Source organism: Phycodurus eques, chromosome 1 (assembly GCF_024500275.1).
Source record: "Phycodurus eques isolate BA_2022a chromosome 1, UOR_Pequ_1.1, whole genome shotgun sequence".
NCBI lineage: Eukaryota > Metazoa > Chordata > Actinopteri > Syngnathiformes > Syngnathidae > Phycodurus > Phycodurus eques.
In genome coordinates, this window is record NC_084525.1 from 37,004,636 (window position 1) to 37,030,055 (window position 25,420).

The 25,420-nt window shown below is 42.9% G+C and overlaps 1 protein-coding gene across 3 annotated transcripts in view; it reads left to right on the forward strand.

Annotated features, from left to right (window-relative positions):
* zranb3 (zinc finger, RAN-binding domain containing 3) overlaps window positions 1–25,420 on the forward strand; it is a 162,750-nt gene that overhangs the window by 41,824 nt on the left and 95,506 nt on the right. For all 3 annotated transcript variants that reach the window (XM_061690995.1, XM_061690985.1, XM_061690977.1), the window contains 4 exons: window positions 2,080–2,165; window positions 8,739–8,910; window positions 14,833–14,967; window positions 19,615–19,734. In XM_061690995.1, coding sequence (XP_061546979.1) covers window positions 2,080–2,165; window positions 8,739–8,910; window positions 14,833–14,967; window positions 19,615–19,734 — 513 coding nt within the window. The remainder of the gene's footprint in view (window positions 1–2,079; window positions 2,166–8,738; window positions 8,911–14,832; window positions 14,968–19,614; window positions 19,735–25,420) is intronic.

Genomic DNA, 25,420 nt, shown 5'->3' on the forward strand with positions numbered 1-25,420 from the left:
CGTGTGTCCGTCCGTCCATTTTCCGTACCGCTTTATCCTCACAAGGGTCACGGGCATGCTGGAGGTTATCGCAGACTTCTTCGGGCGAGAGGCGGGCAATTTAGAGTCTCCAATCAACCTACCATTTATGTTTTTCCATGTGGGAGGAAACCGGAGTTCCCAGAGAAACCCCACGTATGCATGGGGAGAACATGCAAACTCCACACAGGCGGAGCCGGGATTTGAACCCCGGTCCTCAGAACTGTGAGGCAGATGTGCTAACCCGTCGGCCGCCTGTGCTTTGCGTGTAAGTGTATGTGTGCGCGTGCGCGCGTGTATATACACAAACAGACAGTGGGTACGGAAAGTATTCAGACCCATTTAAATTTTTCACTCTTTGTTATATTGCAGCCATTTGCTAAAATCATTTAAGTTCATTTTTTCCTCATTAATGTACACACAGCACCCCATATTGAAGGAGGAAAAAACTGAATTTTTTAAATTTTTGCAGATTTTTGAAAAAGAAAAACTGAAATGTGCACAGAGCCATAAGTATTCAGACCCTTTGCTCAGTATTGAGTAGAAGCACCCTTTTGAGCTAATACAGCCATGAGTCTTTTTGGGAATGATGCAACAAGTTTTTCAAACCTGGATTTGGGGATCCTCTGCCGTTCCTCCTTGCAGATCCTCTCCAGTTCTGTCAGGTTGGATGGTGAACGTTAGTGCACAGCCATTTTCAGGTCTCTCCAGAGATGCTCATTTGGGTTTAAGTCAGGGCTGTGGCTGGGCCATTCAAGAACAGTCATGGAGTTGTTCTGAAGCCACTCCTTAGTTATTTTAGCTTGTGCTTAAGGTCATTGATTTGTTGGAAGGTGAACCTTCGACCCAGTCTGAGGTCCTGAGCACGATGGAGAAGGTTTTTGTCCAGGATATCCCTGTACTTGGCCACTTTCATCTTTCCTTCGATTGCAACAAGTCGTCCTGTCCCTGCTGCTGAAAAACACCCCCACAGGATGATGCTTCCACCACCATGCTTCACTGTTTGGACTGTATTGGACAGGTGGTGAGCAGTGGTTTTCACCGCATATACCACTTAGAATTAAGGCCAAAAAGTTCTATCTTGGTCTCATCATACCAGAGAATCTTATTTCTCACCATCTTGAAGTCCTTCAGGTGTTTTTTAGCAAACTCCTTGCGGGCTTTCATGTGTCTTGCACTGAGGAGAAGCTTCCGTCGGGCCACTCAACCATAAAGCCCCGATTGGTGGAGGGCTGCAGTGATGGTTGACTTTCTAGAACTTTCTCCCATTTCCCGACTGCATCTCTGGAGCTCAGCCACAGTGATCTTTGGGTTCTTCTTTACCCCTCTCTCACCAAGGCTCTTCTCCCCCGATTGGTCAGTTTGGCTGGACGGCCAGCTGTAGGAAGGGTTCTGGTCGCCCCAAACATTATCCATTTAAGGATTATGGCGGCCACTGTGCTCTTATGAACCTTAAGTGCAGCAGAATGTTTTTGTAACCTTGGCCAGATCTGTGTCTTGCCACAATTCTGTCTCTGAGCTCTTCAGGCAGTTCCTTTAACCTCATGATTCTCATTTGCTCTGACATGCACTGAGAACTGTAAGGTCTTATATAGACAGGTGTGTGGCTTTCCGAATCAGGTCCAATCAGTATAATCAAACACAGCTGGACTCCAATGAAGGTGTAGAACCATCTCAAGGATGATCAGAAGAAATGGACAGCACCCGAATTAAATATATGAGTGTCACAGCAATGGGTCTGAATACTTATGGCTGTGTGATATTTCAGTTTTTATTTTTTAATAAATCTGCAAACATTTAAACAATGCCATTGTTGTTCTGTCAATATCGGGGGCTGTGTGTACATTAATGAGGAAAACCTGCTCCTGACCTGGATGTGTCACGTGACCAATTAATTTAATAGCTAAAAATTTTTTAAAAGCAGTGAGAGGTATGTAAAGAATGTTGATGATCCACTGTTGAATGTAATACATTATGACTGATTGAACATGGTATTACGGCATCAAGCTGTCAGCAGAATTTCAGAAATGTTAAAGTTTGTTTCCTGTTTGTGTTTCACAGCTTTTTATGCAAATTGATGCACTTTATCCCAAAATGTTTGGAACTTGGACTGATTACGCCAAGAAATACTGTAATGCCCATTACAGGTGAGACTTATTGACACAGAAACTGTTTTTTTTTTTAATTTAAGTTCCAAGGTGTCTTAATAACATGACTTTGCGAGAATTACATTAGGACACTTTTACACAAATTATTTTTTGTCTTGCTGAAATTAACCTCCCGCCCCATATACGGTTGGTTCAAATGCAAGTACAACTTATGAATACTTTGGGGGAGTTAAAATTGGCTGCATGTTAAGCCCTAAATCTAAAAAAAGCGCAATCTGTGAAGCTCATACAAGCCCCCACAAAGACAACATTTTGTTGTATTTTCCCTCTTGGAGTAAGCACTTCACATCACATTAAACTTTATTTACACTGTAGATCCATGGGCCCAATTCCGATTTAATGGCAATATCTAAAATATTTAACTGTACAGTGCATACGGAAATTTTTCAGACCCCTAAAGGTTTTCACTCTTTGTTATATTGCAATTATTTGTTAAAATAATTTAAGTTCATTTTCTCTCATTAATGTACCCACAGCACCCCATATTGACAGAAAAAAATAGAATTGTTGAAATTTTTCAGATTTATTAAAAAAGAAAAACTGAAATATCACACAGCCATAAGTATTCAGACCCTTTGCTGTGACACTCATATATTTAACTCGGGTGCTGTCCATTTCTTCTGATCATCCTTAAAATGGTTCTACACCTTCATTGGAGTCCAGCTGTGTTTGATTATACTGATTGGACTTGATTAGGAAAGCCACACACCTGTCAATATAAGACCTTAAAACTCACAGTGCATATTAGGGTAAATGAGAATCATGAGGTCAAAGGAGAGCTTAGAGACAGAATTGTGGCAAGGCACAGATCTGGCCAAGGTTACAAAAACATTTCTGCTGCACTTAAGGTTCATAAGAGCACAGTGGCCTCCATAATCCTTAAATGGAAGATGTTTGGGACGATCAGAACCCTTCCTCGAGCTGGCCTCTGGCCAAACTGAGCAATTGGGGGAGAAGAGCCTTGCTTTGAGAGGTAAAGAAGAACCCAAAGATCACTGTGGCTGAGCTCCAGAGATGCAGTCGGGAGATGGGAGAAACAGTCGGGGCTTTATGGCGGAATGGCCCGACGGAAGCTTCTCCTCAGTGCAAGACACATGAAAGTCTGCATGGAGTTTGCTAAAAAAAACACCTGAAGGACTCTAAGATGGTGAGAAATATGATTCTCTGGTCTGATGAGACCAAGATAGAATTTTTTGGCCTTAATTCTAAGCGGTATGTGTGGAGAAAACCAGGGACTGGTCATCACCTGTCCAATACAGTCCCAACAGTTAAGCATGGTGGTCGCAGCATCATGCTGTGGGTGTGTTTTTCAGCTGCAGGGACAGGACCACTGGTTGCAATCGAAGGAAAGATGAAAGTGGCCAAGTACTGGGATATCCTGGACGAAAACCTTCTCCATAGTGCTCAGGACCTCAGACTGGGCCGAAGGTTCACCTTCCAACAAATCAATGACCCTAAGCACAAGCTAAAATAACAAAGGAGTGGCTTCAGAACAACTCCGTGACCTTTCTTGAATGGCCCAGCCAGAGCCCTGACTTAAACCCCATTGAGCATCTCTGGAAAGCCCTGACAGTGGCTGCCCATCAATGTTCACCATCCAACCTGACAGAACTGGATAGGATCTGCAAGGAGGAATGGCAGAGGATCCCCAAATCCAGGTGTGGAAAAACATGTTGCATGATTCCCAAAAAGACTCATGGGTGAATTAGCTCAAAAGGGTGCTTCTACTAAATACTGAGCAAAGGGTCTGAATACTTATGGCTGTGTGATTTTTCAATTTAAATGTTTTAATAAATCTGCAAACATGTCTACATCTGTCTACATTGAACAAATACATGAAACGCCCAAATTGGACCAAGTAACTCCACAAGTGTCAACACCTGGCAGTGACAACACCTGACTGTGTTGCTGCAAAGTTTGAAGTCAGAGCCAGAAGTTTCAATGCCAAATACTGTACATACAAAGCATTGATTTGGATGTCCATCAAACGTAGAAGCTTCGTAAAGGATAGGCCCCACCCCCTTTAATGGTAACGCTTTTTTTGTTGTTGTGGTTTTTGTTGTTTTATATCTAATATCAAAGTGTCTGTGGAATGTAATTCAGAGCCAATCACACCATAAGGATACATTTCTCAGTGGAGAGACAACTCTTTATCAATAAATTAACCAAACAGGAGTTGTGATGAACCCCTTACTTACCCCCTGACTCTTAATTCTCCAGCATACGAAGCCATTATTCTATGTTTCCACCATTATGAAAATAGCTTCAAGTGGCCAATGTTTTGTTCCAGCATGAATGTGCCTCAGTGCATAAAGCATGGTTTATAAAAGCAGGATTGGATGAGTTTGGTGTGGAAGCACTTGGGAACCCTGACTTCAACCCAGTCTAAAACATTTGGGAAAAGCTCAAGCACAGAAGAAGAGGTGTAAAGCGGGTTCTTCGGCAGAAAGAGAAGAGGAAAGCACAGAGCCTAGAACTGAATGTGGGGACTTTGAATGTTGGGACTATGACAGGAAAATCTCGGGAGTTGGTTGACATGATGATTAGGAGAAAGGTTGATATATTGTGTGTCCAGGAGACCAGGTGGAAAGGCACTAAGGCTAGAAGTTTAGGGGCAGGGTTGAAATTATTTTACCATGGTGTTGATGGGAAGAGAAATGGAGTCGGGGTTATTTTAAAAGAAGAGTAGGCTCAGAATGTCTTGGAGGTGAAAAGAGTATCAGATCGAATAATGAGGCTGAAACTTGAAATTGAGGGTGTTATGTATAATGTGATTAGTGGCTATGCCCCACAGGTAGGATGTGACCTCGAGGTGAAAGAGAAATTCGGGAAGGAGCTTGACGAAGTAGTTCTGAGCATCCCAGACAGAGAGAGAGTCGTGATTGGTGCAGATTGTAATGGACATGTTGGTGAAGGAAATAGGGGTGATGAAAAAGTGATGGGTAAGTACGGCATCCAGGAAAGGAACTTGGAGGGGCAGATGGTGGTAGACTTTGCAGAAAGGATGAAAATGGCTGTTGTGAACACTTTTTTTCCAGAAGAGGCAGGAACATAGTGTGACCTACAAGAGCGGAGGTAGAGGCACCAAGGTGGATTACATCTTGTGCAGACGATGTAATCTGAAGGAGGTTACCGAATGTAAGGTAGTGGTAGGGGAGAGTGTGCCTAGACAGCATAGGATGGTGGTGTGTAAGATGACTCTGGTGGTGGGGAGGAAGATTAGGAAGACAAAGGCAGAGGAGAGAACCATGTGGTGGAAGCTGAGACAGGACAAGTGTTGTGCAGCTTTTCGGGAAGAGGTGAGACAGGCTCTCGGTGGACAGGAGAAGCTTCCAGAAGACTGGACCACTGCAGCCAAGGTGATCAGAGACGCAGGCAGGAGAGTACTTGGTGTATCTTCTGGCAGGAAAGGAGAAGAGGAGACTTGGTGTTGGAACCTCACAGTACAGGAAATCATACAAGGAAAAAGGTTAGCTAAGAAGTAGTGGGATACTGAGAGGACCGAGGAGAGGCGAAAGGAATACATTGAGATGCGACATAGGGAAAAGGTAGAGGTGGCAAAGGCCAAACGAGGCATATGATGACATGTATGCCAGGTTGGAGACTAAATAAGGAGAAACGGATATATACAGGTTGGCCAGACAGAGGGATAGAGATGGGAAGGATGTGCAGCAACTTGGGGTGATTAAGGATAGAGACTGAAATATTTTGACTGGTGCCAGTAGTGTGCTAGATAGATGGAAAGAATACTTCGAGGAGTTGATGAATAAGGAAAATGAGAGAGAAGGAAGAGTAGAAGAGGCAAGTGTGGTGGACCAGGAAGTGGCAATGATTAATATGGGGGAAGTTAGAAAGGCATTAAAGAGGATGAAAAATGGAAAGGCAGTTAGTCCTGATGACATTCCTGTGGAGGTATGGTAGCATCTAGGAGAGGTGGCTGTGGCGTTTTTGACCAGCCTGTTCAATAGAATTCTAGCGTGTGAGAAGATGCCTGAGGAATGGAGGAAAAGTGTGCTGGTGCCAAGTTTTAAGAACAAGGATGATTTGCAAAGTTGTGGGAACTATAGAGGAATAAAGTTGATGAGCCACACAATGAAGTTATGGGAAAGAGTAGTGGAGGCTAGACTCAGGACAGAAGTGAGTATTTACGAGCAACAGTATAGTGGTACTGCATGCGGAAGTCTGGAGTGGCAGAGAAGTATGTTAGAATAATACAGGACATGTACGAGGGCAGCAGAACAGTATTGAGGTGTGCTGTAGGTGTGACAGAGGACTTTAAGGTGGAGTTGGGACTGCATCAGGGATCAGCCCTGAGCCCCTTCCTGTTTGCAGTGATGATGGATAGGGTGACAGATGAGGTTAGACTGTAATCCCTGTGGACCATGATGTTTGCAGATGACATTGTGATCTGCAGTGAAAGCAGGGAGCAGGTGGAGGAACAGTTAGAAAGATGGGGGCATGCACTGGAAAGCAGAGGAATGAAGATTAGCCAAACTAAGACAGAATATATGTGCATGAATGAGAGGGGTGGTGGGGGAAGAGTGAGGCTACAGGGAGAAGAGATAGCAAGAGTGGAGGACTTTAAATACTTGGGGTCAACCGTTCAGAGCCATGGTGAGTGTGGTCAGGAAGTGAAGAAACGGGTTCAAGCAAGTTGGAACGGGTAGAGGAAGGTGTTAGGTGTGTTATGTGACGGAAGAGTCTCTGCTAGGATGAAGGGCAAAGTTTATAAAACAGTGGTGAGGCCAGCCATGATGTACGGATTAAAGACACTGGCACTAAAGAGACAACAGGAAGCAGAGCTGGAGGTGGCGGAAATGAAGATGTTGAGGTTCGCTCTGACCAGGTTGAATAAAATTAGAAATGAGCTCATCAGAGGGACAGCCAAGGTTCGATGTTTTGTTGACAAAGTTAGAGAGAGCAGACTTCGATGGTTTGGACACGTGCAGAGGAGAAATAATGAGTACATTGGTAGAAGGATGATGAGGATGGAGCTGCAAGGCAAGAGAGCTAGAGGAAGACCAAAGAGAAGGTTGATGGATGTCGTGAGGGAAGACATGACGCAGTTGGTGTTCGAGAGGAGGATGCAAGAAATAAACTTACATGGAAAAGGATGAGGCGCTGTGGCGACCCCTAAAGGGACAAGCCGAAAAGAAAAGAAGATCCTATGTGTTTACCAATATGTACAGACCCTTTCCAAAAACATTATTATACTTGAAATTGTTTAAATTGTGGGCCCTGAATCTATAATCTATGAAAGTTTAACTTTTTAAATGGAATTATGGAAATAAATAAACCTTTCCATGATATTAAATTTTTTGGGAAAGTGTCTGTATTTACATACATGCACTGGTTCGCACTCAAAGTTTAAAACACCTAAATAATATGACTGAAATAGAGCATATATTTCCCCTCTTATGATTCTTTGTGTTTGTGTTCTTAACCCCCTCATGATAGATTTGTTTTGGTTTCATGACACGGGTCATGTTTTGTTTTATTCAACTTTTTATCCATCCATCCATCCATTTTCTGAGCCGCTTCTCCTCACTAGGGTCGCGGGCGTGCTGGTGCCTATCCCAGCTGTCATCGGGCAGGAGGCGGGGTACACCCTGAACTGGTTGCCAGCCTATCGCAGGGCACATACAAACAAACAACCATTCACACTCACATTCACACCTACGGGCAATTTAGAGTCTCCAATTAATGCATGTTTTTGGGATGTGGGAGGAAACCGGAGGGCCCAGAGAAAACCCACGCAGGCATGGGGAGAACATGCTAACTCCACACAGGCGGGGCCAGGGATTGAACCCCGGTCCTCAGAACTGTGAGGCTGACGCTCTAACCAGTCGGTCACCGTGCCGCCTCAACTTTTAGTTTATGTAAAAATGTAAATAACTTAATTTTAGTTCTTTTTTTGTTGTTTTGAAATTAAAAGACATTTTGTTTCAATATTACATTAAATTATTTGTGGCCCTGAACTAGAACATACAGTAGATTGTAAGCCAGGTCCTCCCGTCCAACTCACTTCAATGGTCACGTGTCCATATAGTGGAGACCAGAGCTATAAAATAGCGACTTATTAGCATCCATTCCTTCATACTGGTAAAAGTATGTAAAACTGCCTCTACACATTTGTTATTCCCTTTCCTCAACAATAACAAGTCCAAAAACACTCAAGTGGAAAGCAGCACATTTTGGCAACCCCTTCTTCATTCTGTCCAGCCAACATGCATGGCAGATAACCAGCCTTTGTCTACGGGGCCACTTTTATTCTAAAACCGTTTTGGCTGATGAGCTGTGAAAGTTTGCCGTGGCCTCGAGACAAATTACTTTGCTGCCCTACAAATGGCCCTGATGCAAAAATTCCCAACTGCGTGAGTAGAGCTTTTACGCTTTTCACAGTGCAAGACTGTTGTAGTGGCAGGCAGCTCCAAGGTGGGAATTTTCAAATGTGTTTAACTTCTCCTTTTTGGTACTTCAGTAAATAAGCATATTCATGATAGTTTGCTTGAGCTTGTAATGTGTTTTCAACTCTTAATACCTCTCCTGCAGGTACTTTGGGCCGCGCAGGCAGTGGGATTGTAGGGGGGCATCCAACCTTGAGGAGCTGCACCACCAGCTGAACCAGATCATGATCCGTCGCCTTAAGGCTGAGGTGCTTAGTCAGCTTCCCCCCAAAATCCGCCAGCGCATCCCGTTCGACCTTCCAAAGGATGCTGCTAAGGTAAATTTACATTATTGTTATCTTAAGCAATGTTTATCTGTATATTGTATATATATCTGTATATTGTTTTATATATTATAATGTTCATCTGTCCAGCACGAGTCCACTAATATACTGTGTCAACATTAGGGTTTACGAATAGCTTAGAAGGATCTCAAATAATCAAGATGAAATGAAGGTCTATTTTGTTTGTGTGCGTGCGTCCCATTCAACATACATACAGTATACACACCTTATTTAACAGCATGTAGAGCAGACATGCCCAAAGTCCGGCCCCCGGGCCAAATCCGGCTCGTGTTCATATTTCCACTGGCCCGAAGCATCTGTCATAAAATCAATAATATGTGGCCCGGCAGTATAAAATACACGCAATTTTATATTTCACCACAGGATAGCAGTAAGCTTGTGGCCGAACTGTCGCGGGGCCCTTTTGTGCATGATATGTTTTTTGCCCATTTCTAAAATGGCAACTGGAAGTAAGAAAAGGAAAGTTGATAGCGAGGGCCGCCGTTTCCAGGACAAATGGAAGTCTGAATATTTTTTCACTGAATTTAGAAACAACTGCATCTGCCTAATTTTCCAAGAGACTGTGGCTGTGTTCAAGGAGTTCAATATAAAGAGGCACTACCAGACGAAACATGCTAATTATGACAAACTAACTGCGAACGAACGCAGTGAAAAATTGAAGCAACTGGAAGCTGGTTTAACCTTTTACTGAGGGTGAATTTATTAAAGACTGTGTGATGAAAATGGCGGAGAACATTTGTCCTGAGAAAAAGCAACAGTTCGCCAATGTTTGCCTGGCTCGTAGCAGTGTCACGAAGGATCGAAGAAGTTTCTTCTGATATTAAGAGACAGTTGGACGCAAAAGGAGGCTTTTTCGTTAGCCTGTGACGAAAGCATGGATGCATCCGACACCACTCAGTTACTGATTTTTTTGAGAGGAGTGGACAGTGAACTGAACGTGCGTGAAGAACTACTTGACCTCCGGAGCCTTAAGGACCCAACAAGAGGGAAAGATTTATTTGCTTCTGTTTGTTCCGCCGTAGATGACATAAAATTACAGTGGAATATAATCACAGGGATTATTACGGATGGCGCACCTGCCATGGTTGGCGAGCACAGTGGATTATCAACCCTAGTGTGTAACAAAGTAAGCGAAGAAGGAGGTAAAGCTATAAAACTCCATTGTATTATTCACCAACAAGTTCTATGTGCCAAACATCTGAAATATGATCACGTTACGAAACCGGTGATAAAGGCTATTAATTATATTCGCTCCAAAACCCTGTGCCACCGCCAGTTTCAACAATTTCTACTGGATATCCGTGCTGAATACGGAGATGTTGTGTATCACACCAATGTAAGATGGCTCAGTCGGGGGTCTGCACTGCAGCGTTTCTACTCACTCAAAGAGGAAATTGGACAATTCTTGGCAAAAAAGGGATAACCGATGCCAGAACTAACCGATCCTGTTTGGCTGTCTGATTTTGGATTTTGAGTTGACATAACCCGACATCTGAACGCCCTGAACACAAGCCTTCAGGGGCAAAATCCATTGATAAGCCAACTGTATTCACATATTAAAGCCTTTCGGACCAAGCTGCTACTTTTCCAAACCCACCTGTCACAAACGCAGCCCAATACCACACATTTCCAATCTCTGCAAGAAATAATGACGTGTTTTCCAGCGCGCAATATTAGTGCGCAAATGAGGAGGTATGCCGCAAACATCTCATCTCTGACTGAGGAGTTTCAACAACGTTTCAGGAATTTTGCAACTATTGAAAAGGAGATCACGCTTTTTTCTTCTCCCGTTTCCGTGGATCTCAGTGACGTTCCAGCCCACCTGCAGTTGGAGCTCATTGAGCTGCAGTGTGACACGGTGTGTCGCAGCCGGTACCAACAACTCCCTCTTGTCAACTTTTACCAGCAGCTGGATAAAGACAGGTTCCAAGAGATTCATACATTTTCTAAGAAAATGTTGAGCTTGTTTGGCCCGACATACTTGTGCGAGAAGACATTCCCAGTCATGAACATGAATAAGAACCGCGTGAGGACAAGACTAAGTGACTCCCACCTGCGTGACATCTTGCGCATTAAAACCACCGCGTTTGAGCCAGACCTGCCCCATTTACTGCAGTCGAGATCTCAGTATCATCCTTTACATTAATGCAAACATGTTGTTTGTTGATTCTGATGAATAAAGTTTGAGTTTGAGTCAAATTCCATAAAAATACTTTATTTTGCATTCCATTAATTTTTATTTTAACCTTCATGTATGCAGGTCAGGCAGTTATCAGATCTACCTAGCAGTGGACAGCATTGTAAAACAAAGTAAAATAAAAATATACAAAAAAGCATTCCCCTCGTCGGTAGCGTGACAATTTTTTTATGTCAATGTGGCCCATGAGCCAAAAAGTTTGGGCACCCCTGATGAAGAGCATATACAGTGGAACGTTGATACAATGCACTAATAGGTACTAATACGGGGGGGTCGTCTGTTATAGCTGATTGTCCGGTACATTTTTTTTTTTTTCTTTTTCTTTTTTTGGTAACCATATATACCCATATTACTGTACAGTACAAATTTAATGTTTTGTACTTTTTTCATAATAAAGCCCAGTACAGTACAAAGTTATTGTAAATAAATGTTTGAAAAGATAAAAAATATATCCAGGGGGTGCTTTATGTGTACATTGTTGACGTAGTCGTCATAGGTGAGTTGCTCTCATTAGCCACGAAGAATAAATGCTTCCTCGTTCCAACTCCGTTGTCATAGATGAACGGCTTGACAAGAAAAAAAACTGTTACTGTACCAAAAATAGCATGTTCCAGACTCCAAAGACTTGCGTGTTGTATTTTCTTTGCATTAATATCGCAGCCATTGTGGGCTCTCTGCGGTGCAGAGCACTATGCGAAATATGCTACTACAGGATAATACATGAACTCCTGCCATCATGGCAGCCAGGTGGAAATGTTGCCTCACTCAACATGGTCGCCACATAGGCACGTTTGATGACGTGATCTAGACATATTGGCTATCAACGACCCGGAAATATCTGCCTGCCAGTCTCTGCCTATATTGCGCCACAGCGCCAATAAACAACAGCGGCCAATTCTGGACCTAACAGACTTTGTCTACGGCAGTCTAAGTGACAAATGGAAACTATTTTTGGATGCATTGTTTGGTCCCAACGGTCCGTTTTATCCGATATCTGTTATATCAGGGTCCGTTTTATCGATGTTCCACTGTATCTCAAACATGTCAAAGTATATAGCACATGCGCTGCTAATACTACAAATCCCAGAATGCTTTGCTAGTGTGTTGCGTGTCAGTCGAGACCAGCAAGCACCTACTCCTTTTCTGTTGCAGTTGCAACTACACTCTCCTCGGCAAATTTAACCCATTCCCAAAAATGGCCACGTGAAGGATAGAAAACAGGACCTTTGAAATCAGATGGGAGGCAGATTATCCGTTCACGACAGATTTAAAATTTCAGATCTACAGATTTTATCTATTTGAATAAGAAACAGATACCACTGATGTCTTTTATTGCACATTTGATTGAGTCATCATGTGTTTACAATATTAAGGTTTGCTTATTCCAGATTCAGTTAAGTTTGTATTGAGTTTGGCCCTCGACTTTTTGGCCCACTGTGAATTTGAGATTGATACCCCAGATGTTGAGGAAGTTCAGTGTTTTCTGTGTTGATTGATGGTGGCATCCTTTTAGCCTTACAATAATAATGGCGGTAGATTTTGCTACCTACGTAAGCTACTGAATCCTGTCTCTTTCAGAGCTATACAACATTATTGGGACATGATCTGACCATGAAGTGAAAACTGGGTTGGAGTTTTCTGTTCATTAGAACAAGCATTTGTGGGGTTAGAAATTACTTGAATGAGATGGCCTGACTCAGGATCTACTGTATTTCATCTTTAATGTGTTTGATGGGTTTGTGGTTAGGTTTTCTTTAATATCGTCTAAAATGAAAAAGAAAAATTTCAAAATGAACTAAGAGAGCAGTAATCAAGATAAAATAATCATTTGAGATGTATTAATTTTGAATTTAGTACATTGTAGACCAGGGGTTTTGAATTCCCACTGGAAGTAACCAGCACCAGTTATTATTTTTTTCATATCAGCTGCAAGAATGTATGAGCTGTTTTAGTGCTAATAATGCACTAAGCCCCACCTTTGGAGCGACACGACAATAAGAAAGATGCCCATAATAAGTGACTACGCTGCATTTTTACCCCTGAATCTCCCTGAATGCTTTATTTGGTGGCTAAAGGTGGCCAATGCTTCTCCATAGAGGTGCCAATTAGGTAGGTAGATGCATAACTGTTGGAAAAGCAATTGTTGTGTTTTGTAGCTTTTCTTGAGCAGCTCCCTTATCTGAAGTTGGCTGAAGCAGATAATTTGTCTCAGGTGTAGGCAGTGGCTGCAGCTGCTTACTTTTTCCTCTTTCGTTATTAGATTAATCTCAGTGTTTTTCAGGAGTAAAATGATGATAGAGAATCTTGCAGCTAATGATGTGAAAGGGGAACGTTAGCTTCCTACCATAATGTAAAAAAAATAATAATGTGAAAAGACCTTACAACCCAAGACCCCACCCACCATCTCCAAGCCCCCTTAAAAATGTGCATACCTGAACCACTCACTAGCTAGGCCCTGGTCCTCTAATTTTACTCCCTAATGATGGCTTTTATCTTCCCCAGCCAGACACCTTTTATGCCCCACCTGCCCTTTACATTTTTAGCCCTGGCCTTTTTGTCTGTGGTGGTCAAGTGAATATCATCATGGGTGGAGTGTTTAGCCACTCATTTCTTAAACAGCAGATTGTTAAGCTTGACTATAACATTTAATAATTTGAATAAAAACTACTTTCCCAACTATCAAACACTTGTTTATGCAGGTACTGCTGTGTGAAACATCTGAGCAACAAAACAAATGGAATGGATATTTCTTTCTCCTGCAACATGATCCTATTTATTCATTCGGTCGTCCTTGACTTTGACTAAATTCTACTGAAATGCTAATGATTTCACTGAATGGAAACACTTTCATGTTCCAATCAAAACTTGTTTATTATCTTAAACACACAGCAAAAAATCCCGCCAAGAAAACTCTCACAGGATGTGCACATTAATAACTCTTTGCTACGTTTATCTTTTTTTCTCCCCAATTTTCCCCTCCCCGATCACCTCATCTACTACCTTCCCCAGCTTGCCATATGGTTCACAAGCAGCACTTTAGGAGCGCATTCAAACTTTTGTGTTCATGTTCTGCGCGATTCAACTGAGAATTACAAACGAAAGGCACAAAAGCCATGCTGCATAGAAATGAAATCAAGTTTTGCAGTGATTCAATACGGCATGCACATTTTTTGTCAGGCTTCTACATCATGTAGTGCATTATAATTTAAACTAGTGCAACAATATAGGACACCCTGCTGTTAACCAACCAACCTTTGTTTGTTTTTATGATAAACAGAACCTGTTAATGAATAGCAGGTCACGTGCTGCTCGCAGCCGCTCCCACTGCTACACTCTCCACTCTTTCTTTAAATACTCCTCGCCAATCACCTTGAGAGCACACGAGGCATCTTTGATTTATTGTAGCGGCCTGGTTGCTTCTCCATCTTCGACCCTGGCTTGTCACAAGACAGCTATAATTGGGAGATGCTCATGACCCACCTAACACAGTAGCCTAGTTGGAGGGGGACGCTTCCTTGGGAATTCTCTCCCTTTTTTCTCCTCCATCTTTCTTTCCCTTCCAGGAAAACTAGGACATCCAGTAGCACCATTAATTGTTTTGCCCTTTATATCTCCAAAAGAGCTGAGATTGAAAGAAAAAGATGTTGAAAAACTAAAGAATGCAATCCCACCACCTTTGCCCTCTCCTTGCTTTGCAGGAGGCCACAGCCAGCTTCGCCGAGTGGGAGAGACTGATGAAGGGATGTGGGTCAGAGGTTGTTGCCACCAGCAACCCCTTCGCTAAGGTCATGAGCCTGATCACACGGATGTACAAGCAAACAGCAATTGCCAAGGTAATGGGAGACCTGCACTGTATAGAATTGTACTCAAAGAAAAATACTAACAAAATGTAATCTGCTGGCAGCTGTGGTTGCCAACATTATTCTGTAAAATTACAGTATTACATTTTCGGCAAAATTCAGTCTTTTACTGTGAATGAAAAATACAGAATGGACTGTAAAAAATAAAAATAAAAATCAATCAATCAATCAATGTTGGCAGCTAGTTGCCATGCCATAGTTATTCTGTAAAATTACAGTCTTTAACTGTCAGCAAAATATTATTATTTTTTTACTTTTAATACAAATTACAGTAGACTGTAAAAATCAGTAATCTGCTTGCAGGTTTGGTTGCCATGATTATTCAGTAAAAATATGTCATGTCAAGATGCACACCATTTGTGCTCCGGCGCACTTTGCACTTGCGCACTAGGTTTGTTACCTATAGCTGCTAAATGGTGCTAGTTAGCTGCTGAATCCATCTCCTGTGATGTGCACACAATACATTTGTTACGCTAATGCAAACAAATCAAAAACATCACTTACAGTACACTATGTACATTTTACCAGGTCATTCATGAAATAAAACTGCTCCTCAATAATTAGCAGGGTGTCAGTGGATGGAAAAAAGAGCTGATCCACTGATTGCAGTTTGTGCAGATGCCGATTAGGTGAAATTTCCCACAGTGCAACAAATACTGTATGATAATGTAATTCAAAATTTTGGGATGATTGATTAACAATAAACTGCTGCATTTTAGTAATACATTACCAACAGTTTGATAATGTTGAAATTCTGCTGTAAATTCACATCAATTTTTACAGTGTAGTTGCAGGACAGCCTTCTGTATTATGTGGTGGGCATTAGTGTTCCTTGATTTGAGATTTCTTGAGCTTTTTAATTGATGTTAGTCAACCAGACGCTCTGTGTTTAACCGTTTCTGTCATCTCTTTTTCAAATTCTGGATTATGCTTGCAATCAAATCGGGCCAAAACATCCCTGACACCTAAGTACAACTTGTGGGTTTAAATACTGGAGCATGCTATGAAAAATGCACCATCGCATCATTAGTGCCATTTGACGCACACAGTCAACAAACCTACTCAACTAGATTAATCAAAAAGTGCCTTCAAACAATGTTAACCTCTGCGGCACATCTGAGAGCCAAGAGTTTGTTTGCAAAGAATATTACTTTAAATCAGTGAAATAAATAATATCATCTTTCTGAAAAAGGATGAATTGATACTCCATCTTGGTGAGCTCTCATGGCAGCGCATCGCCATGGAAACAAAACTTAATGGTCGCTGGTGAAAAGCACTTAGACAAAGCCGGGGGGTTCTAACTATGGTATTATTTAGTCACGTCCAATCTGGCATGATTACACCCTGCACCAACACCATTACACCTCTGTAATCGTGTTGCTATGGAAACAATGGCTTTCAATTTGAAATGAGAAGGAAATCAACAATGGGTGAGGGTGGCTGGATCCATGCAGCATTCCATTCCTGTACTCCTGGTCTGTAGTGCCGCTGAGCTTGATCCTCTTGCTGTGGCAGGATATCTGCCTCCCATATTGCAAAGTAAACATTGCAATAAGCACAGCATCTGCCATGTTTGAGGCTGGTGTTTCTCTTAATTAGCTCGTTGGCCTGAGCCGCGAGAAGCGCGGCCCCAAGGTTTACCAAACTCCGGAGATAACCACCAAATGCAATCATCATCGCAACTCTACAAGCCTGTGTTTGTATCTTATTATGAGCTTCATGTTGTTTGCTGATTGGCTTCTGCTCAATTTAACCCAACTCGGCTACTCCTTACATGACAAAAGCCATCTCGTCCAACTCAGGGCAGATATCTCCACCCCAACAACATTGTTGTTTGTTTGTTTGTTTTCTCCAGTGAGCAGGATTACTTAAAACAATTTGACCAATTTCCACAAGGGCAAGGGCAAGAAAATTATATATTTTTTTTAAATTCCTTTATTTATATTTGAATTCATGCATGTGGTATCTATGAATGTCTACTGTTTCCTTGGCTGCACCCTGTGCTTGACCGAGTGCCATTCTAGTGTCCTTTATCATTTTTAGAGTGTGACACACTTTCTATACTTTGGAGGATTTTTTTTTTTTTTTTATCATCGTGAGGGGGTAGAACAGTGAAATATCACATTTATGTCACTCTGACAAGCAGCATGGCCCCCGCCTGCTTGCATGCCTGCCAGTCGGCCTGGTGATGATGGTGCCAAAAAAGTCTTTGGGGTATTTTTATTGCTTTAGCCGCGAAGCATCTGCTCACAATTACCCAGAGAGGACAGCTCTGATGCTGGACTTTAAAGCAAGTGAACGGCCTGCTTCAGACAGTTGAGAAGTTTGTGCACTAATTAAATTCAACAGAAAAGACTCAGCATAACCAAGCCGTCAGTAATGAGGACCTTCTGATCAGAAGAGGGTCAGCAGACCTGGTGAAGTGATTTATTATTTGGAGCGCTGACTAATTATCAGTAAAGAAAAGCAGAGGTTCTCCTGCCAGAGGAGGTGTCATGGCTGCTGAGGTTGTCAGGTCACAGGAGGTATCTAGATTATAGAGGTGGGATTTCACACTCAAAGAGTCTCTTTACTCTCCAGTAAGGGATGTGTTTGACTCAAATAAAAACCTTAATATTCCATACTAGTTGGCACTATTCTCAGATGCCACCTTCCCTGCAACAGTGAAATGAGCCGAGCCCAGATGCTGGATGACACACTTGTACTGCACTTCCACATTCCAGCTACAGCCGCAGTCATCACCACAGGTGATCACTGGGCAGCAGCACAATGTGAACTGATACAAGATACCTGCAGGCTACAGTTAACTCAGCCTTATGGTTTTTTTTTAACTATAAGCTTCAATCTGTCTCTCAAGGTCACGGGTTGAACAGAAATAAGCAGAAGTCTGTGTTTAAGTTACCGTTTGGACTGTTTTCAATTTTACTGTACTTTGTTCTTTGTTTTTTGATTGTAACCTAATTCACTTGGTTTTGGCTCGTGTTTTTTCTTGTTATTTCCATGTTCAAACTCATCCTTCGTCTGCATTGCTCCTAATGTTTTCCACCAGTCAGCGCTCTGCTTTCATGTGGGTCTCTACATGTTGTTAGTCTGTGTGTATTTGGTTCCTGCTTTAAGTTCTGTTTTTTTGACCGAGTGCCATTCTAGTGTCCTTTATCATTTTTAGAGTATGACACACTTTCTATACTTTGGAGGATTTTGGAGACAAATTCCTTGTGTGTTTTTTGGACATACTTGGCAAATAAAGATTCTGATTCTGGTTGTAGTCTTTTGTGGGGAGCCTGTCCACTGTGCTCTTTTTTTGGATTTGGGAATTGGCATCTTGGCTCTAAGGTGCTTTTGTATTGTTGTAAATTAACCCTATTCGTGTTTCCTGTCTGGTTTAAGGCCTTATTTTTCCACGTGCTTAAGTCAGAAAGGTGCACAGTTGCACTCTTCCAGCTGTGCAGATTCTTCTGTCAACTTAACTCTTGTCATTTATGGACCTTCATGTCAGACATTTATTCTGGGTAGAGCAACCCTAAAATGTGGGCGTTCCCTGTCAAATCTGGCCTTGCGTGCATTCTTTGGTCGACATAAGCACCTTTCTTCTTATCTGCTCCGAGGGTGTAGTAAATCCACTCCCCCATGAACGTGAACCCTTATATTGCACTTGAAGTTCCGATTCCGTTACAAAGTTGATGTATGTCATTTATACAGCGGCTGAAATAAGTATTTAACATGTCACTATTTTTCTCATTAAATATATTTCCAAATGTGCCATTGACCTGAAAATTTCACCAGATGTTGGGAACAAGTAATCCATACATACAAATAAGCCCCAAAATGTGTGTAATAATGTGAAATGAGACTGGGAAAAAGTATTGAACACGTCAACTGGTATTTATTTAATACTTTGTACAAAATGTTTGCAATGACAGCTTCAAGACACCTCCTGTATGGAGAAACTAGTCACATGCATTGCTCTGGTGTGATTTTGGCCCATTCCTCCACATAAACAGACTTCAAATCTTGAAGGTTCCATGGGCTTCTTTTATGGACCTTAAGTTTCAGTTCTTTCCATAGATTTTCGATTGGATTCAAGTCAGGTGATTGAAATGTGAAATGATCACGACCGACCTGGCATGCTTACCCATTTAAAAGCTAGAACTTGCGGGGATTACGACCAAAGTTCAAGTTCAACTTAAAAATAAAGACGTAATTTCAGTCTGTCCGCCATGCTCTTTCTGTTATGTGTCCAACTCTGGATTCACACTGCTCTGAACCTTAATTTTTCCCCGTAATCTCAGGCTGAGGGCAACACACCAATCATATCTCTGAGTTGCAAGGTATTGATTTGCAGTTGCTTTGTGTTCTCACTCTCTTTTTAAGTCCAGATCTCTTGGCATTAAATAGAGAATTGATCACAACAGAGAGGATGGTGCTGTGATTAAGTGACTTCTATACTGATCTAGCCAATTCCTTCCTGTGCAGTCCACCAGTGGATTGATAGATTCAGTGACTCTTTTTAATCTGTGTCTATTTCTGTGCGTATGTGTGCGGATGTGCGTGCGTGCGTGTGTGTGTGTGTGCGTGTGTGTGTGTGTGTGTGTGTGTGTGTGTGAGTGTGAGTGATTCTAGGCTGGAGCAGTGAAAGACTACATCAAAATGATGCTGGACACAGAGCAACTCAAATTCCTGGTTTTCGGCCATCACCTCACTATGCTGCAAGCCTGCACCGAGGCTGCCATTGAGGCCAAGGTAACGGCAGCATCACCCATCTATTCACTATTATCTCTGTTGCCGAGGTTATTTTGTGGAGGGGAGCATCCAACTAATCAGTTATTGTTTGCTAAACCAGAATAACATTTGTCAATGTTTTTTTATTTTATTATTATTTTTTTTGTTATTTTGTTTCGCAAAACCCCTTCCATATCATTACTCACTTATTGATGACGTTAGTATCTTCCTGTCATTAATCTAAAATTAAGGGACATTTACCCTTTAAAAAAAAAAAGTACAGTATAGTTGTTAAATTTGAAATGTACTGCATGCAAGGTTAGATGATGTAATGTCAAACCATGTTTTAGTGGTGTTTTATCAAAATTGCGTTTGGTAATATTTAACATTGAATTTAATTGATGTGATCTTTTTGTTATCTTTGGTTGTAGACCAACTTGGGAGTTTGAATGAACTTTACCTTTTGGCTGTTAAGATTTTAGATAATCTTTTTTTTTTCCACTGGTGACAAATGTTTGAGCCTTGGTAGAGGCTCTTCTAAGTTCCCTAGTCATTACCATACGATAACAGTATCAAGGTTAGATTACATTTAGAATAGCAGTGGAACGCTGAAGCTAAAATAGATATGAAGTCCTCGTGTATTGTAAAGTATTATATTGATCGCAAGTTCACACTTTTCATTGATGTAATCTTTTAAACACAATCATAAAGTATGACTGATCAGTGTAGTAGGATATAATTTCCTCACTCAGAAAGTAAACTTTAATTTCCATGGCTTCTCGCCTACGACGTAATTCACAAGTTGTCACGAACAAACGGCATCACTTAGCTCAGCGCAGGCAACTAGCAGGAGGGTTCAAGATTGTGTGTGCGGCATAGGTCGAGGAGGTGTTGGATGTACATAATGCTTCACGACAACGTGCGATGACGCCTTTCCCCTGTGAGGCGCTCATTCCGCTCTGTTCCCACTCACCAATTAATACAGTAGGCCTAAAAAAGGAATCCTCTGTGAAAGATTGTGATGAGAAGCAGTGGAGGCTATTTCTTGTATCTGATAAAATAGCACCTCGGTGCTATGGCCGTTACCCTGTGGCACAATGGTTGGGGTTGTGTTTGATAGTTCTAAGTGCTCTTATTATTTCATAAACCAATATGCTGGAGAAAAGCAGAGGTGTTGGAACGGCAGGCTGTTTACTGAATGATTCATGGCCTTGCGATGATGTTAAAAGCAGGCGGATTCTTGGTTGTGACCTTTAGCCCAGAGAAGTCAAACTGGCCTCTCTGTTTTTTCCTAGTGAGCTACTGCTCAGTATTCATGATACTGTACTTACATTTACAGTGTATGTTGGAGCTGCACAGTGTGAAAATGGAGCAACTCCACATGACCCAAGGATCCAAACAAAAGAAAATAGCACTCACTGTGGTGCATTAGCAACTCAGTCAAGTTGTGCTTGAATGGACCTTCAGCTGCTGCTCTCTTTGTTTAGCAGAACAAAATACTGTTTACTGCTGTTAATTCATTCCAGTCCCTCCACTCAGCTTTGTTCATTTGCACGTCCTTTACAGAAATGTCCCTAATACAAAGTACATGTTAATAAACTGCCCTTTGTTTGCAATGTCCAGCACAAACCTCCACCACCTTCCTTTGCAATTGTAAAAGCTTTTATTCAAATCAAGGATGGGTGAACACAACTCTGGTCACCTGACCTCTCTCCATTTACGTGAGCATGTTTTTCCCTGAAATGAACATGCATAAAGAAGAGGCGCACCACTGCTAGTAGACTGCATGCAAGTGTTTTAAATGGCATAATTAACCTAACAAATGAAAAATTGGATTTTAAATAAATATGGTGCTTAACATGAATAAGTCCACCCCGGCAGATTTGCTTGAAAACATCAGTGTTTCTTTCAGAATCATTATTTTCTGTAGCAATATTTTTATAACATACAATGCTACAAAATGCTCTTAGAAATGTGGGCCAATGACAGCAAATGAGATTTGTCATTGTACTCATGCATTTAACTTTGCAATTTTGCAAAAATTAGTCCACACCAATGAAAGTCTATTCATTCATTCATTTTCCGGACCGCTTATTCTCACTAGGGTCACGGGCGTGCTGGAGGCTATCCCAGCTATCTTCGGGCGAGAGGCAGTGTACACCCTGAACTGGTCACCAGCCAATTGCAGGGCACATATAAACAAACAACCATTCATACTCAAATTCACACCTACGGGCAATTTAAAGTTTTTAATTAACCTACCATGCATGTCTTTGGGATGTGGGAGGAAACCGGAGTACCCGGAGAAAACCCACACAGGCACTGGGAGAACATGCAAACTCCACACAGGCAAGATCGGATTTGATCCCATGTCCTCAGAACTGTGAGGCAGATGTGCTAACCAGTCGTCCATCGTGCCTCCTCCAATTAAAGTCTATCAAATCTAAATTTGAATTTGAAAATTTTAATTCACCACTTATTCGTCTAATCATCATCAAGAGTCTGAACATTAATAAAAATGTGGGTGCAGCCATTTGTTAAGTTATAGTGCAGGAAATATTTTTTTGATCCCTCACTGATTTTGTAAGTTTACCCTTTGACAAAGACATGAACTCTCTATAATTTTAATGGTAGGTGTATTTTAACAGGGAGAGACAATATAACATTTTTTATCTAGAAAATCACATAAAACAAAAGAAAAGAATAAAACATCTGCCTCAGGAGTCCCACAGGCCAAAAAGGCCCGATAAGACTCCTCTTTCAGCTTGACGGCATCCCTCACCGTTGGTGTCCACCAACGGGTTCTGGGATTGCCGCCACGACAGGCACCGACTACCTTACGGCCACAGGTCCGGTCGGCCGCCACGGCAATAGAGGCGCGGAACATGGTCCACTCGGACTCAATGTCCCACGCCTTCCCCGAGACGTGGGTGAAGTTCTGCTGGAGGTGGCAGTTGAAACTCCTTCTGACAGGGGATTCTGCCAGACGTTCCCAGCAGATCCTCACAATACGTTTGGGCCTGCCAGGTCGGACCGGCATCTTCCCCCCCACCATCGGACCCAACTCACCACCAGGTGGTGATCAGTTAACAGCTGCGCCCCTCTCTTCACCCGAGTGTCCAAGACATGCGGCCGCAAGTCCGATGACACAACCACAAAGTCGATCATCAAACTGCGACCGAGGGTGTCCTGGTGCCAAGTGCACGTGTGGACACCCTTGTGCTCGAACATTGTGTTTGTTATGGACAATCCGTGATGAGCATAGAAGTCCAATAACAGAACACCGCTCGGATTTTGATCGGGGGGGCCGTTCCTCCCAATCACGCCCTTCCAGCTCTCACTGTCATTGCCCACGTGAGCATTGATGTCCCCCAGCAGAACGATGGAGTCCCCAGCGGGAGCGCTCTCCAGCACCCCTTCCAAGGACTCCAAAAAGGGTGGGTACTCTGAACTGCTGTTTGGTGCATAGGCACAAACAACAGTCAGGACCCGTCCCCCCCACCCGAAGGCGGAGGGAGGCTACCCTCTCGTCCACCGAGGGGAACCCCAACGTACAGGCGCCGAGTCGGGGGTCAATAAGTATACCCACACCTGCTCGGCGCCCCTCACCGTGGGCAACTACAGAGTGGAAGAGAGTCCAACCCTTTTCGAGAGGACTGGTACCAGAGGATAAGGCCTTTTGTGTGGGGAGGCGAGCCCGACTATATCTAGTCGGAACTTCTCGACCTCACACACCAGCTCGGGTTCCTTCCCTGCCACGTCCATAGAGCCAGCTTCTGTAGCCGGGGATCAGATCGCTAAGCTCCCCGCCTTCGGCCACCGCCCAGCTCATACTGCACCCAACCCCTATGGCCCCTCCCACAGGTGGTGAGCCCATGGCAAGGGGGACCCACGTTACCCTTTCGGGCTGTGCCCGGCCGGGCCCCATGGGTGCAGGCCCGGCCACCAGGCGCTCGCCTCCGAGCCCCACCTCCAGGCCTGGCTCCAGAGGGGGGCCCCGGTGACCCGCATCTGGGCAAGGGAAAACGTCTTCCTGAATTGTTTGTCATCAGAGGGGTTTTTGGAGCTGTGCTTTGTCTGGTCCCTCACCGAGGACCGGTTTGCCATGGGTGACCCTGCCACGGCCATAAAGCCCCAGACAACTTAGCTCCTAGGATCATTGGGACATACAAACCCCTCCACCACGATAAGGTAAAAGCTCAAGGAGGTGCTAATCCAGTCATCCATCCATCCATCCATTTTCTGAGCCGCTTCTCCTCACTAGGGTCGCAGGCGTGCTGGAGCCTATCCCAGCTGTCATCGGGCAGGAGGCGGGGTACACCCTGAACTGGTTGCCAGCCAATCGCAGGGCACATACAAACAGACAACCATTCGCACTCACAGTCACACCTACAGGCAATTTAGAGTCTCCAATTTATGCATGTTTTTGGGATGTGGGAGGAAACCGGAGTGCCCGGAGAAAACCCACGCGTGCACGGGGAGAACATGCAAACTCCACACAGGCGGGTCCGGGGATTGAACGCGGGTCCTCAGAACTGTGAGGCTGACGCTCTAACCAGTCGGCCACCGTGCCGCCCTAATCCAGTCAGTCACGGGAATTAATTTTTTTTAAATACCTTCCCTTCACGAATAAATATTTGCAATGTACAGTCTGGGTTTTTTTCCATGAAAACACATTTACAGATACCAAATACATCACACAGCTGTATTTAAAATCTGACTAAGACCTGTCCATGAAGTCATCATGTATTTTTTTATTGAACCTTATCCAGGTAAGGTATTTGCAATGCCGACCTGGCTGCAGACAGCAGAGTAAAACAAAGCAAAATAGAAGCAAATACATATACCAACTGTGCAATGTGATATAGTAATAAAGTAAAATATTACATTACATAATTGCACATGGTGAATAAAAGGTCCATAAAAGGCACGTGAGCGGATATTCTCTAAAGTTGTAGAAGAAAAATGTAATCACCTGAGTGCCAAGACATTAGAAAAAGGTGTGTTTTTGAATAAATAAATATAAATAAATGTGGAAGCCTGCAGATGACGATAGATGTGATTTATTGTTTTCAGATTTGTAGTGGGCGGCATGGTGAACGACTGTGATTTACAGTATTGTTCTCAAATTTGTTGTGGGCAGCACGGTGTTCGACTGGTTAGCACATATGCCTCACAGTTCTAAGGACCCTGGCTAAAATCCTGCCTCGCCTGTGTGGAGTTTGCATGTTCTCCCCGTGCCTGGGTGTGTTTTCTACGGGTGCTGCGATTTCCTCCCACATCCCAAAAACATGCATTGTAGGTTAATTGAAGACTCCAAAATTTCCCATAGGTGTGAATCTTAGTGTGAATGCTTGTTTGTTTATATGTGTCCTGCGATTGGCTGGCGACCAGTTCTGGGTGTACCCCGCCTCTCGCCCGAAGATAGCTGGGTTAGGCTAGGCTCCAGCACGCCCGCGACCGTGGTGAGGATAAGCGGTACGGAAAATGGATGGATGGATGGAAATTTGTCATGGAACTGTGTAAGGATTCAGGCTCATGTCATTATTGCATTGTCCAGCTGATAAATAACATCTATAGTCATCTGCAAGCTTCTGTTGCACAATCTCTTAACGTATTTCATCTCAGTAAAATAGAATAAATATATTCTAATATATTGAAATGTAACTGTATCTCATAAAACTCCCTACCTCAAAGACTGTCTGCA